This window comes from Erpetoichthys calabaricus, chromosome 11, assembly GCF_900747795.2.
Source record: "Erpetoichthys calabaricus chromosome 11, fErpCal1.3, whole genome shotgun sequence".
NCBI classification, from domain to species: Eukaryota; Metazoa; Chordata; class Cladistia; order Polypteriformes; family Polypteridae; genus Erpetoichthys; species Erpetoichthys calabaricus.
Genome location: NC_041404.2, coordinates 144,591,515 through 144,607,876, shown reverse-complemented (window position 1 = coordinate 144,607,876; position 16,362 = coordinate 144,591,515). Strand labels below are relative to the sequence as shown.

The 16,362-nt window shown below is 44.2% G+C and overlaps 1 protein-coding gene across 4 annotated transcripts in view; it reads right to left on the bottom strand.

Moving 5' to 3' along the window:
* trrap (transformation/transcription domain-associated protein) overlaps positions 1-16,362 on the bottom strand; it is a 227,557-nt gene that overhangs the window by 125,573 nt on the left and 85,622 nt on the right. For all 4 annotated transcript variants that reach the window (XM_051933670.1, XM_051933671.1, XM_051933672.1 and 1 more), the window contains exons 22-25: positions 2,893-3,044; positions 1,853-2,052; positions 1,386-1,603; positions 132-329 (exon numbers count right to left, since the gene is read on the bottom strand). In XM_051933670.1, coding sequence (XP_051789630.1) covers positions 132-329; positions 1,386-1,603; positions 1,853-2,052; positions 2,893-3,044 — 768 coding nt within the window. The remainder of the gene's footprint in view (positions 1-131; positions 330-1,385; positions 1,604-1,852; positions 2,053-2,892; positions 3,045-16,362) is intronic.

Here is a 16,362-nt window from a genome sequence, read left to right as displayed (position 1 = left end):
AATGAAGAGATGCAAATAAGCGCGTGATGACTGGTGGATGTCAGAGGACGGATGTGAGTAAGCATCAAAAATGAACACAATTCAAAGATAATTCTGAGGATATTGCCCTGAACAAAACAAAAAGCCATTACTTCTCCAGTGAGGTCCATCATGACAAAAAGAAGCGCCTTCAGGAACGTCTGCTGGTTCTGCAGGACCCAGATTAGGGGAAGGCGCTCCATCAGGAACTTGATAGACACCACGCCACCCAGCTTGGCATACCAGGCCTGCTCATAACAGCAGGCGCAGAGACGCTCCACAATGTAGGAGAAGAGGGGCAGCTGGCAAGCCTGCCAAGAGAAAGGGCAACACATATTAATGTGACAAACACACACACACACACACGTAAAATGTTGAAGAGGACCGTTCTTTAACCTTGGACGTCAATTCTATGAGGTATCCCTACAGGATCCACCACAACCTGACCTTAACAATCGCTAATGACATTGGAGAATGGCATCTTCTAAGTTTTTAGACTTCTAGGGGTTCAACCTCTTTTAGGACCTTCTAGCTTTACTGCTGGTTTGACTGTGTTGCTCAAGTAGTCCCGAATGAGGCACATTACCTGCACTGTGAGTGAATGTCAGTTACGGTACTACGGCCATGTGGCGCAATTACCCGAGGGTGATCCGGCTTGCAGGACCCTCATTGTTGGAGCCAGGCCCAGGGGATGCCCACATTAACATAGGTAGGGGGTCATTTGCAGAGGGTGGGACTGGACCGCGTGTCTGCCTGGGGGGTTGTCAACCAGGATCCCGAGCCGTTTCATCATGTGGCGGGTGCAGCAACGCGCTGTACCGGTGCATGCTCTCCAACCTGACCTGGCTGCATTCATTTATCATCACGAACCTTCCAGGACCTGTTGCAGAAAAGCATCTCTACAGCTTGATGCTGCTGCCACCACCACGCTTCACGTAGAGGACGGCGCGTTTGTGAGAATATGCAGTGTAATGGGCAAAATGATGTTGTGTGGTGGGTGCGGCAACATGCTGTACCAGTGCCTGCTCCCCAACCTGACCTGCTGCCAAGTTACCTCATTCTTCAACTCTTCAGTTATTCACTAATGCTGCCCACAATACATTCAAAGCCTGCTCTCAGTTTGCATGGCTGCCACATGACCCACCTCAGCATGCTGCCAAACTGATGTGAAACCACCTCTGGTAACCCAACATTTGACAACACTGAAGGTAGGCACTGACCCCTCAGGGGTGCAACAACCTCTCTTCCATGGTTAAAGTTGGAGAATGGTGGCTGCTGATCAGACTGTACCTTAACTCCTATTTACCAAAAGTGCTACCGCAGCACTTGCAATAATTTTGCCTCCTCCATCCAAGCAGCCGACTCACCCGCTCTTTTGACCCCAAGATGATGCTGGCAACATCAAAGATCACAGCCAGCGCCACCTCCCCAATCTTGCAGAGTTCCTTCTCCTCGTAGGCCATACAGATAGCAATGGCGTCTATCAGCACAAGAGGGTCCATCCCCTTGGAACCGTTCTCCTCACTGTGAAACATGGCGGTACTGGGCTGGCTACCACTCTGATAGCACTGCAAGAGGAAAGGACCTAGAGAGGAAAAAGGAGATACCTGAGGGTTAAGACCACATTTTTCAGCAGAGGGAAGGGGTGTGCATATTTCAGAATGGTGAGATCTTTCAATCGTACAACTAGCAGATTTCTCCTCCTAAAAGGGGAAATGCCAGGAGTGCCACCATGATTGCTAGGCGTCACCCTGCATGCATTTTTACATCAGACTGCCAGAGTTGGGAAGACTTGGTTAACCTGACCTCCCAACCCGGGCTCCCTATGTCTTACCACACTGCTGTGCCACAGCTACCATGGTGAAGTGTCGGATGAGGCTGGCGACAAAGGGCAAAGCGCTAGGGCGCAGATCTTTGATGACAGCTGACATGAAGGCCCCGGTGAGGGCTTGCTCAAATGTCTTGCGGGCAGGAGTGTCCTGGGCCTTGTAGCGATGTGAAATGATCACGTTGGGAATCCACTTCTCTGTAAAACTGGCAAAAAACAGCAGACATTAAAAGGCACATTTCACCACTGACCATCCTTGACACACGAGCTGCCTGATTTATCCAAGCGTCACAAGCGTAATCCGTCCAGCTGGGCAGTTAAAGGGCTAGGGGCCCACTGGGTCGGACCGTCACATTCCCGCATTGTCACACGGCGTGCCTCTCATGCCTTTCATCAACTAGCCAGCGACACTCGAGTGAGGAATGGGTGCAAATTATTTTTCAATCACCCTGGGGCAGCACTGGGAGGTTGTCCTGTCGAAGAGGACGAGCCTAGGCGACACGCCAAGAAGCTGCTGCATTTACAATTCAAGCACCTCTTCCCCGGGAGGCCGGCGGCTGAATAATTGACTGGTGTCAGACAATTTTTATTTATATCCAATATTTACTTTTTAATACTGTCAGCTTGTGGACGTCAGTGGTGACAGACTGTCCAATTTCATCAGCACCTTTTAAAAAGCCGGTGGTTCGCACACAAGAGAGAGCTGTGAATCTATTCTCCATCGGACGCAGCCGGGGCTCTTGAATGGTGCTCAATTATAGCCCAGCATTTGCAATATTTAGCTGCCGTTCTGCTTCAGAAAAGACCGCTCACCACAGTCGGTGGGTTGAAAAGGCAAAGGCAGATTATAAATCACACCGTGTGACAACAAAAAAAAAAGCCACTTTGTCAAAATCGTAACCGGTATGCTTTGTTATTTGCGGCCTGTGCAAGTGACAGGCTTCAGATAAGACACTGAATGAATTGCAATCGGGAGGGGGTGGGTGCTAGTGAAGTTGGGGCAGTTTGACTTCACACTGGCTGTTCACCCACAGGTGGTCTCTTACTTTGGGTGGGCCAGCAGCTGGTACAGAGCGTGCTTGTTGTCCTCCAGGCTCATCATGGCCACCAGGAAACACTTGATCACCTCCCAGGCCTGCCTCCGGTAGTACGGCTCCGTGTTGGCACTTTTCAAACAGTCCAGGGCCGTTTCGATAGCCTGGAACAGAGAAGAAAAAAATGTGTTAAAGAGGGAAAGGAGAAAGAGCCTCGCCGGCACAGCTACATAAGAAATTTGACAGATTAGAGGAGACCTTTCAGTCCATCAGGCTTGTTAATTCAGCTAATAACTTTCAAATTTGAAATTCAACAAACAGATAAATGCTGTGGATAAAGAGGAGGTTTTTTTCTACCTCAGGGTGATCGATAAAGCTGAGCCGTATTTGTCATTCAATGACCTACAAAAGCTCTTTCACGAGCTATACACATACACACAAATATACACACACACACACACATACTGCTGGCGCCTCGACCTTCAGCTAACTAAATCACCTAAATACAAGCACTGCTGTTATGAATAGATCTTTTTTGTTTTAAAATAGTTTGTTCCTTTGAAAGAAAGTTTACTCGATGAAAAATAACCACAACTTTCTTGATATTAAAAACCACAACTTTCTTGATATTTCAGTTTATAATCTAAAAACGGAATAAGAATCTGAAAATAAAGTTCGATAAATTCTGAAAAGAATGATACCAAACTTATATATGTAGGTTTTACAATAAGCCTGATTTAAAGTGTGACATAAAATCGTTGCACTTTTAGGATTAGGATTTTATATTATATATAGATATATATATATATATATATATATATATATATATATAGATAGATAGATATAGATATATATATATATATAGATATATATCAAAATATATGTATAGATATAGATATATATATATATATAGGTGTGACAATTTAATTCCTTGAATGGCCGCACAGTGTCACCATGACATAACTGTATTGAAATCACATGAGTATTCATGTTTGAGCAAGCTGACAGAGCCAATAGTTAGTTAGCTATTGGGAAGGTAACAGATATATGCGTGTACACTTTGTTGTAAAAATGGGTAATGGAAATTTATACCAACGTACGAGAATTAATATTAAATTTTGTGTGAAAATCGGCAAATACACCACTGAAACGTTACAACTGCTGCAAGTGGCCTATGGTGAAGATGCTATGAAAAAGTCGAGTGTGTTTGAGTGGCATAACAGGTTCAAAGATGGGCGAGAAGATGTGACGGATGACCCCAGAAGCGGAGAGCCAAAAACAACAATGACAGACGTTAATATTGAAAAGGAGTTCCAGGCCTGATTCCCGACATGGGAATGTTGTTTAATTCAGTGTATAGATATATAAGGGGAGTACTTTGAAGGTGAAAGTAGGCACTAGCATACAGTTCCACATGTAGATTTTTTAAAGGTGTATTCCGGGAATAAAATTGTCACACCTTGTGTTAGTATGTATATACATATACACATACACATATACATGTACACACATATATATATATATATATATATATATATATAAATGGTGTGTGTGTGTGTATATATATATATATATATATATATATATATATATATATATATATATAACATATATACACATACATACTTATAATTTTATTATATATATACACACATACATACACACACACACAGAGTCGTCCCTCAGTATCCGTGGGGGATTGGTTCCAGGACCCCCGTGGATGCCAAAATCCACGGAAGCACAAGTCCCTTATATAAGGCGTTTTGCTCTGGTTTCCTGTTGTTCAAGTTGGGTCTCCACTGTAGCAGTAACTTTCGTGATCTCCATTCTTCATGAAAACATGAGATTAAAAAAAGGTTTTCACTGCATACACTACAAACCAGGCAGGGTAAGTAACAAACACAATGATCCATTTTGTGATGGAAAATTCTTTAACCCAAATTCAACTGGGGCTGCCACAGATCATCGCGGGTTTAATAAATCTGTACCAACTCCCATTATTAAAATGGTTTAGCGCCCCCTGGGTTCTTCCCAATTAAAGACCTACCCCCAAAACTCACACCACCGGTGCGTGAGTTGCATGCTATTTGCATTACAACCCAAAGCTGAGCTGTTGACTATGAACATGGAGACAGACATAAAGGGAGGCAGCAGGGTCGCATCCAGGCGGAAATGGGATTATGCAGAATGAGGCCAAGGAAGCCACATCCATCTTTCAGTTCAAACACAATTACAAAAATGACAGTTTTTGCTACCCTGTCAACAGTTAGCGGTGGGAAAACCGATTAGCAAATGTAAATAATCCCATCCTGCTCTCTGAAAATTGATTAATGTTACGCGACTAACACAGAATCATTTATTTAATTACGTAGGAATGTGTGGCGCCTTTCATGGGCAGTTCCTTTAAGCTGAGGGCTTTCTGCCACATCTAGGGCAGTTGCATTCCAAACCCCCCCCCCTAGAGGTATCAATAAAGAAGAACGCACAGCCCAGCCAACAGACAGTAAAATTAGGAGTTCTGGCTGCTCTGCACCATCGCAAGCACGCCAAATCTCTGCGCGAGTGGCACGTGTGACAAGGCATAAATCGGGGGGATGTGACTGGAGTGGCTCTCACCAGACTAGAAAGTTCAAATCACTGACAGGGGGAACAGCAGGACTGACACTTTCCTCAGCATGTGCCAGCAGAACAGACTGCAGTTTTTTTTTTGTCAGCCAATCCTCGCTCGGTGCCATCAGTTGGAGCAGGAGGGACCCAAGCCGAGAAATGGAGCCTTGGCTGCCTGTCTCTAACACGGAGGTGCTGTGGAGTGGAAAATTCTCAGTGTTGCCATCGCCTCCTAGAGAGTGACCCGTCTTACCACCTGCACCAAGGACGATAGGCCTCAGAGGCACGTATCACCTGACCTACGCAAAGAATCACAAAGTGAGTTTGTTTTAAGGTCTGCAGAGGAGCCTGGAAAGAGTGGCATGGACAACAAAAGGCACTGGGTTATTATGTGAACATTTTCTAGAAAGAGGAAAAAGGCGACAACCTGCTGTCATTTTACACCGATTCAAAAGCATTCAAGTTATTTTAATGAGTGGAGTTGGCAAGCCTGGCATAAGTGTAACCTCAGAACAATTCAGTTAAAAGGGGACTCCATGGTGATCATGAAAAACTAAAGTACATTATGTGCTATGCAAATGATTACCACGTCATCTATAAGGGTGAGGACCTAAATTTGGGGTTTTAACCATACTGCCTGAAGGATCCTAACTCCACTCCAGGGGTACAGTACAATGGCTGACCCTGCAACTCTGACCTCCAAAGCTAATACAGGAAGACAATTTCCCCTCGGGGATTAATAAAATGTGAAATGAAGCCAATACAAATAACAAACACACCGCATGACTGACTTGTTCAGAAGTGGGCACAGTGGCACTAAAGCAGGGGGTCCCCCAACGCCGGTCCTGGAGGGCCCTAGTGGCTGCAGGATTTCATTCTAACCCTTTTCTTAATCAGTGACCTGTTTTTGCTGCCTCTTTTGAATTAATTTTAATTGACTTGTTTTTGTTAAGATTTGTTCCCCTGAATTTCTTCATTTCCGTAAACAGAAATGAAACGTGAGGTGAGTGAGCCAACAGAAAGACCAACAAAGTCAGGGGCTCAAACTCCAACCAATTTCACTCCAACCAGTCGCTTCATTAGGCGCAGAGTCTTGTCATTAATTAAACCTGTTCTTTAATTCCATGGCTTGTTGCTGCTCTCGTTGTGCAATAGCAGACATGCCCGACATTGTTGATGTTCTAAGAGCTCTGTGAAAATGTTTTTTGGAACCTGAGCAGATTAGCATTCCTGAGACCTTCACCCTTCTTTATTTCTAGATACTGTATGATGGTCACAGTTTGCTGGTCATAACTTTGGTTCGTTTTGTATCTCATTATTGTTTGGCTGCTAAATAAGGAAAAAAGAAACAATTAAGGGTTCTGAGTCTTCAAGAGCAAGTCAATTAAAATTAATTTAAAAGAAGCAGCAAAAACAGGTCACTCATTAAGAAATGGGTTAGAATGAAAACCTGCAGCCACTGCGGCCCTCCAGGACTGAAGTTCAAGATCCCTGGCCTAGAGGAAGAGGACCTAAATCTGGTGACTTAACTATATTGCTAGAAGAATCCTAACTCCACTCCAGGGGTGCTGACCCTGCAACTCTGACCTCCAAAGCTATGTTACACATGTGCGCAGCATAGAAGCCAGCCACAGGGACCAAAAGAAGGGAATTCCATGCCCAGCCAGTGGGTGGCAGGGTGCATTCAACCCTCTTATTTTGGACCCACATATCAGACACAGGAAATCCTGCCAGAATACGAAGACGTCACTTCCTGTCCCAGCCTCCGACACTTCCTGCCCCGGCCTCCAAGGATGACATCACTTTCTGCCGCAGCCTCCGAGGACGACACCACTTCCTGCCCCGGCCACCGAGGACGACATCACTTCCTGTCGCGGCCTCCGAGGACGACTCCACTTCCTGCCCCGGCCTCCGAGGATGACTCCACTTCCTGCCCCGGCCTCCGAGGACGACTCCACTTCCTGCCCTGGCCCCCTGAGGACGACATCACTTCCTGTCCTGGCCCCCTGAGGATGACATCACTTCCTGTCCTGGCCCCAGAGGACGACATCACTTCCTGTCCTGGCCCCCTGAGGACGACATCACTTCTTGTCCTGGCCCCCACGAGGACGACATCACTTCCGCAGACCTCCCTATAAAACCCCACTCCCTTCCTCTGTCGATCAGTTCTGTTTTGGACTCCGTTCTGTACATTGTTGTGCTGAATACTTTGCCTTATTTTGCAACCAAGCTCAAGTACACGGGTGGCTGCCCCAAACCTTTGTTTTGTGTCAAGGCTCTTTATTTCACAGCTAACACAGAAAGACAACATCCCCTCGGGGATTAATAAAGTGTACCAAAATACTTAATAAAGTGAAGCCAATACAAATAACAAACGCACTGTGTGACTTACTCAGAAGTGTGGGCACAGTGGCACTAAAGGGTACTGTCTGTCACCTCACTGCACTTGTACTCCATTTTGACATCTTCCGCACGTGCATTTCCTTCTAAAGGCCGCGGACTATTTCAGCTATCAAAGTCTTAGCACTACAGATGTCAAATCAGCCAAAAAAAAGTTTGAATATCGAAATTAAAATAAGTAAATATTCAAATATATTTAAACGGTTCTGGACATTATATGTATAGTATGTTATTGATTTTTAATGTGCTTGAAGCACACGGTCAACCAGCTGGTTGCAGTCTGCTGCTCTGTAGTTGCCAACGACATCCTTGAAAGCCTTCCATGTGATTTTCAATGGCACCACTTGCAGATGTTCAAACTGCCAGATTTGCGGACCGACAAAAATGCCTTTCTCCACCTGGGCATCAGTTACTCGTAAGCTCTGATAGCAAAGCGGCACATCAGGCGACTTCTGAACACGGTACACATTCTATTGTACGGTACATTCTACTGTATAATAAAACTACAAAATCTAAACAAGGAACCGAAATGTAATTCTGATACAAGCAATGGCTACTCTGACCTCAAAAAAAGTAGGTTAAGGAGTGAGCGATTATAGATACCCACACCAGAAACGAGCCTTCAATTACAAGCAGAAGGTGTCCATTTGCAGACCTGAAAGCAGGTAGCTGCTGAACCTGATGTGCACTGCTACAGGGAGTCAGAGCAGTGACCTAAAATGGGGGTTGACTTGCACCCACCCTGCATGTTGGCAGTATCTACAGTGGCTTGAGAGATGTTTCTGCCAGTAAGTAGCTGCGCCAGCCAGAGAGGCAACGTGACAAGTGCCTGGACCAGATGTTTTGCTACATTCTCCATCAGTCGTCAGATCTCGCCGATGTCAAATCTGCATGGACAGAACGCCGTCACAATGTGAAGATCAAAACTTAGCTCGCTATCGACTGTTCTCCCCAAGGTCCTGTAGGTGCTAATGATACCGAGCCCAGACTTACAGATAAATCTAAGGAGTTCAGTCTGAATATGTTCTGTAGGGGTTAACCTGTTCTAATGACTCATCAGCAGTGGACTTTATGAATCAGGATAAAAAATTTTAATACATAATTCGCCAGTCTCCTCACTCACTCACTCACGTCCGTCCGAAGCCGAATGCGCACGTCGCCTTCTGCGCACGTCACTTTCTGCGCATGTCCGAAGCTGAATGCGCAGTCGCCTTCTGCAAAGCTGCCCGAAAAACCTTATGAGACCAACATCGGTGCAGGTGGCGGATTTACGGCCGCAAAAATTCAAAGAGAAAGGCAACTTCAATTAAAGCTCTAGAGGCCTGAAAGGCGATTTCGACTACAGCTCAAGGCCTAATTACGCATGCATTCAATACACCTATATCAGGTTTGTGGTGCTTAAACTTATTATATATTATACTATTCCACTTGTGCCTGTTTCATCTTACATTGTCGAAACAGGCTCATTGTCTAGTAAATAAATAAATAAATAAAATTTTAAAAAAATCAGCAAAAGGTTTAATTTATGGGATGTTTGGAGGACTTGCCAAAATTCATACATAAGAAATCTGACAAACATGAGGAGACCAGTCAGTCCATCAAGCCCATTTGTTTAGCTATCAGTCCCAATATCTTATCCAGGTTCTTCTCAAAGGTTGTCAAGGTTTCTGCTTCAGCTCCATGTCTGGGACGTTTATAGCAGATTCCCACAACTCTTTGCATAAAGAAGGGCTTCTTGGCTTCAGTCCTCAATTCACTTCCCCTTAATTTCCACTGGTGTTTTTGAGTATGTGATCCCCCTTTAATCCAAAAGAATGTTGCTGGATCTATTTTATCAATGCCTTGGAGGATTTAAAAAAAGCTGGATAAGGTCCCCACGTAGTCTCCTCTGCTCAGACTAAACAGGTTTAATTCTCCGAGTCTGTCACAGCAGGGCATGTCCTCAACTCCCATTATGCACTTGGCTGCTCTCCTCTGCACAGCTTCAAGTGCTGTTATGTCTTTCTTGTGCCGTGGTCACCAGATCTGCACACAGTACCCCAGAGGTGGTCTCACTAGTGCATTAAATGGTCTGAACATAACGTCTCTTGACTTCTATTCAACAGTCTTTATGATTTAACCTTATATTTTATTTGCATTTCTAATTGTTTTTTGTACATTGCTTAGTTGATGAAACTGTTGTATGAACATAAACCTCTTAATGCTTTTCAAAATTTGCTTCCTTTAGCTCAGTGTCTCCCATTTCGTATTTATAATTTACTAGCTGTCCCCCATGGCTTCGCCCACGCAGTAGAGTGAAACAGGACAAACTTTAAAAATTAATAAAAAAATTTTTTAAATGTAATCATTTGTATTGAGAAGAATTAATACTGACAGCTTTTGTATCCGAGGGCCTCTTGATGTACAATATTTTTGGTTTTGCTATCGGGGCAAGAATATAGCTGTGATATCTTTGCCAAGAATGTAAAAAGTTGGCAAGGTACAATTACGTCCACAAATATTTGGACAGAGACAACTTTTTTCTAATTTTGGTTCTGTACATTACCACAATGAATTTTAAATGAAACAACTCCGATGCAGTTGAAGTGAAGACTTTCAGCTTTAGTTCAGTGAGGTGAACAAAACGATTGCATAAAAATGTGAGGCAACTAAAGCATTTTTTGAACACAATCCCTTCATTTCAGGGGATCAAAAGTAATTGGACAATTGACTCTTTGGCTATTTCACGGGCAGGTGTGGACAAGTCCGTCGTTATGTCCTTATCAGTTAAGCAGATAGAAGGCCTGGAGTTGATTTGAGGTGTGGTGCTTGCATGTGGAAGATTTTGCTGTGAACAGACAACATGCGGTCAAAGGAGCTCTCCATGCAGGTGACAGAAGCCATCCTTAAGCTGCGAAAACAGAAAAAACCCATCCGAGAAATTGCTCCAATATTACGAGTGGCAAAATCTACAGTTTGGTACATCCTGAGAAAGAAAGCAAGCACTGGTGACCTCAGCAACGCAAAAAGACCTGGACGTCCACGGAAGACAACAGTGGTGGATGATCGCAGAATCACTTCCATGGTGAAGAGAAACCCCTTCACAACAGCCAACCAAGTGAACAACACTCTCCAGGGGGTAGACGTATCGATATCCAAGTCTACCATAAAGAGAAGACTGCATGAAAGTAAATACAGAGGGTGCAGTGCAAGGTGCAAGCCACTCATAAGCCTCAAGAATAGAAAGGCTAGATTGGACTTTGCTAAAGAACATCTAAAAAAGACAGCACAGTTCTGGAAAAACCCTTGGACAGATGAAACCAAGATCAACCTCTACCAGAATGATGGCAAGAAAAAAGTATGGAGAAGGCGTGGAACAGCTCATTATCCAAAGCATACCACGTCATCTGTAAAACACGGTGGAGGGAGGCAGTGTGATGGCTTGGGCATGCATGGTTGCCAGTGGCACTGGGACACTAGTGTTTATTGATGATGTGACACAGGACAGAAGCAGCCAAATGAATTCTGAGGTGTTCAGAGACATACTGTCTGCTCAAATCCAGCTAAATGACGTCAAATTGATTCATGATACAGATGGACAATGACCCAAAACATACAACCAAAGCAACCCAGGAGTTTATTAAAGCAAAGAAGTGGAAAATTCTTGAATGGCCAAGTCAGTCACTTGATCTTAACCCAACCGAGCAGGCATTTCACTTGTTGAAGACTAAACTTCAGACACAAAGGCCCACACACAAACAGCAACTGAAAGCCGCTGCAGTAAAGGCCTGGCAGAGCATTAAAAAGGAGGAAACCCAACATCTGGTGATGTCCAGGGGTTCAAGACTTCAGGCTGTCATTGCCAGCAAAGGGTTTTCAACCAAGTGTTAGAAATGAACATTTTACTTCCAGTTATTTAATTTGTCCAATTACTTTTGAGCCCCTGAAATAAAGGGATTGTGTTCAAAAAATGCTTTAGTTGCCTCACATTTTTATGCAATCGTTTTGTTCACCCCACTGAATTAAAGAAGAAAGTCTGCACTTCAACTGCATCTGAGTTGTTTCATTTAAAATTCATTGTGGTCACGTACAGAAGCAAAATTAGAAAAAAGTTGTCTCTGTCCAAATATTTATGGACCTAACTGTATCTCTGGCCAAGCGGAAGGTTGGTACGCTCCAATGTGTATTCTCCATCTCCTGCCTGCTAAACAACTGGAGATCCAGTTTTGCTCTGATGCCTACACCTTCTCAGTTTCAGAATTAACCTTTGCTGTGGGCCGACGGAGTCGAAGGAGTTTTGAAAGTCTAAGTAAATAATGGGGTATGCTTTGTTTCTGTCAGCTATTGTGAATTTCCCATTGGGATTAATAAAGTATCTATCTATCTATCTATCTATCTATCTATCTATCTATCTGTCTATTCCGGTTTCAGCCTGCATTTTCGCTCCTACTATTCTCATGACAAGACATTGCCTTTCAGATGACCCTATAAAGACACCTCACAATCATCTCCACCGCCTTCAGGAAGTCCTGATACAGTGTACTTGAAGTATGGAAAGGCCGAGGAAAAAAAAAACAAACAAAAAAGGGAAAGAACACTTTTACTTAAACACACACCAGTCTCGATGGTCCCGAATTCAGTTAGCTGGATAAAGGGACAGGCTCATGGATGATTGCCTTCCTCAAAACATACTGAGTCAGTTGAAAAGACAATTCCCTGTGCTGAGTTAGCAATTCAGCTATTTTGATTCTTCCACACTCGGATGGACACTTCCAGCCTGATAACGCCACCATGGCACGTATCGTCACCAAAAGGGAACACAACAGTGTGTTCTCTTTGCTTCAGTGGCCTGCACGGTCCCATATTGAGCATCTTTGGGACGATGAGTATAGGATGAGGTTTGCAGCAACACTGTGCAGATGTCCAATTTGCAACTGCACATCATTTCCACCTGGTCCAACACACCCAGCATCTCGTAGAATCCGTGGCCAGACAAACTCCTGCTGTTTCGTAGGCCACTGCAGGCCCGACATGTTGTTAGGTAGACTGATCTAAAAACTGACGCACTAAGATTCACACCTTTCGGTAAGCACACTCCATATTCCAGTGTACAGTGGGTTGGAAAGCCACCGTATATCCATCTCACATCATTACAAACTATAAATCACAAATGCACTTTGATTTCTCTGTGTGCACATTTAGAGCTCGGTGAACTAAACAAATGCAAATTGACAGTCATGTTGTGAAAAATGCTGTTGAAAAAGTAATGGACCCCTTCACATGACACCCAGTCAATACGTGGCAGCAGCACCAATAACTGTTTGCCATCGCTTTGGTTGGCCATCTACAAGCTTAGCTCACCTGGATGGAGGCCATTTTTCCCATTCTCCCTTACAGAACTGCTCCAGCTGGGTAAAGTGTGAAGGCTTTTGTTTGTGAACTGCAATTTTGAGATCACGCCACAAACTTTCAATCAGATTCAGATCCGGACTCTGGCTAGGCCACTGCATAACTTGAATCTTCGTTTTGTCAAACCATGCTTTGGCTCCTTTTGCCCAGTGTTTCGGGTCCTTGTCCTGCTGAAAGTGGTAGCGTCGTCCGAGTCCCAGTTTCATGGCTTTGAAGGTTTTCTTCTAAAATCAGGATATACTTCTTACTGTTCATTTTTCCTTCAATACGGACAAGGGACCCAGTGCCTGCCCTGAGAGAAGCAGCCCCCCAAGCACGATGCACCCCCCCCACACCCCCCACCCCACCATGCTTGATGGTAGGTCTGGTGTTTACCGGATCATTGGAAGTCCCTTCTATCCACCAGACAAACGCCTTTGTGTTGAGGCCAAAGAGTTCAATTGTTGTTTCATCAGACCAAAGTACATGACTACTCCAGAATGCAGGACTCTTGTCAAGATGTCTGTTAGCGAATTCTAATCGAGCTTTCAGATGACATTTTTTTTAGTGGTGGCTTTTTTTCTGGCAACTCTCTGCGCAAAACCTTCAATATCGTAGTCTTGTGCACATCCACTCCAGCTGCAGGTCACTGAGAGTCACCTTAGGGTTTGCTCTTACGTTTCTGACTGGTTTTCTTGACATTTTCTTTGTTATTTGAACAGGGTAGCCTGACGTAGGCCGCTTCACTGTGCTTCCAGTTGTCTTCCACTTCGCTATGATGGCCTTCACAGTGGACACACTGAGGCTAAGGAGCTTGGCAGTCTTCTTGGGACCATTGCCATCTTTAAACTTCATAATCACAGTGCGACTCAAGTCATTCGAAAGTTCCCTTGTCTTCATTTCTGAGGTTTCACCACATAAGCCACTTGTACTGATTTCTCAGTTTTGTGTTCCTAAGAACTGACCTAAGGAATCACTTAGAGACCAGTCGACACGCTAGAGGGTTCAGGGCTTGATTGTTTACACCCTTATTATTGCATTGTTAACAATCTCACAGCCTCTGAGCTATCAGGGGTCGATTACTTACAGTATGCAACAGCAGATTTCACTGATATGTTCTTTATCATTGCAGCATCATTTGATTTTCAGGATTTTTTAGTGAAAATGTATTGTCCAAGAGGCCCTCATTTATATGTAAGAGTATGAAACTAAAGATGCATTGTCAAAGAAAAATATTACAGGATATTTAAACTTTGTCTAGGGGGTCAAATACTTTTTCAATCCACTGTATCTCAACTGTTGAAATGCAGGTTGCTACTGTTTATAAACGGCAATGAGTCTCAGTAAGTCACGAAATGGGTGGCCACTGTGACGACCGCAGCTCGCTCAGTCGGTAAATGTGACATGTGCTGTGACTTTCAGTCATGTATAGTGGAACCTCGGTTTGCGAGTAACTTGGTTTACGAGTGTTTTGCAAGAAGAGCAAAAATTTTTAATAAATTTTGACTTGATAAACGAGCGAGGTCTCACAATACGAGTAGTATGTATACGCTTTGTCTGCTGAATGTCACGTGATCACAACTGAGCTGATGGTTCTTCTCTCTCTCTTGCTGGGGGATTGTGGGCAATCGTCTCCTATTCTCCGTCTAAGTCGGCGTGCCTCACTCATATAGACAACATCCGTATGAGCGTATACTGTTTACTACAGCATTGTGACTGTGTGTGTGTGCATGTGCGTGTTGTTGTGACGTGCGAGTCCCTGTCATGCACCCCAAAATACGAGGCTGAATCTCAGTACTTTAGCGACACCAGCTTTATTCAGCTTGAAACAACAACAGCGCGGTTATTTATTGTAGCGGGATCTGCCGCTCTCCTATACACAGACACAGCAGTCAGGCAGGGCCCTGCGCATTTATAATGTTCCTTGTATCATCCATCGACGGCAGGCGCTTATAGCATGTCCGCGATCTTTTCGGATTCACTTTTACGGCGAACTGCTACAGCGCTGGGAGACTGCGATTGCTTTGGGACGCTCTTCCGCTTGTCGTCCCGTTGGGTGCAATCCCACAAGAGTTTAGAAACTCACTCACACCAGCCAGGATTCTTTTCAAAGGTAAAGTGCAGGTTCATTTGTTTTATGTATTTTTACTTTATATTTTGTATTAATCATTTTTATATGAACAGTTTTGGGTTGTGGAACGAATCATCTGAGTTTCCATTATTTCTTATGGGGAAATTCACTTTGATATACAAGTGCTTTGGACTGCGAGCACATTTCCGGAACGAATTATGCTCGCAAACGGGGGGTCCACTGTAATAGGACATGGGGCAGCAACGAGATCAGCAAATCTGATGTGCCCCGCGACAAAAGTCATGTGACGTCAGCTTTAAGAATGAAAGGCCAGTGAGAAGACGCAGATGTAGTAAGTAGGGCAAGGAAAAAAGGTACGCATTACAGTAATCCCTCCTCCATCGCGGGGGTTGCGTTCCAGAGCCACCCGCGAAATAGGAAAATCCACGAAGTAGAAACCATATGTTTATATGGTTATTTTTAGAATGTCATGCTTGGGTCACAGATTTGCGCAGAAACACAGGAGGTTGTAGAGAGACGGGAACGTTATTCAAACACTGCAAACAAACATTTGTCTCTTTTTCAAAAGTTTAAACTGTGCTCCATGACAAGACAGAGATGACAGTTCTGTCTCACAATTAAAAGAATGCAAACATATCTTCCTTTTCAAAGGAGTGCAAAGCAAGCAGTCAAAAAAAAAATCAATAGGGCTTTTTGGCTTTTAAGTATGCGAAGCACCGCCGGTACAAAGCTGTTGAAGGCGGCAGCTCACACCCCCTCTGTCAGGAACAGGAAGAGATAGAGAGACAGAGAAAAACAAACAGTGAAAAATCAATACGTGCCCTTTGAGCTTTTAAGTATGCGAAGCTCCATGCAGCATGTCCTTCAGGAAGCAGCTGCACACAGCCCCCCTGCTCACACCCCCCTAGGTCAGCGCAAGAGAGAGAGAGAGAGAGAGAGAGGGAGAGAGAAAGTAAGCTGGATAGCTTCTCAGCCATCTGCCAATAGCGTCCCTTGTATGAAATCAACTGGGCAAA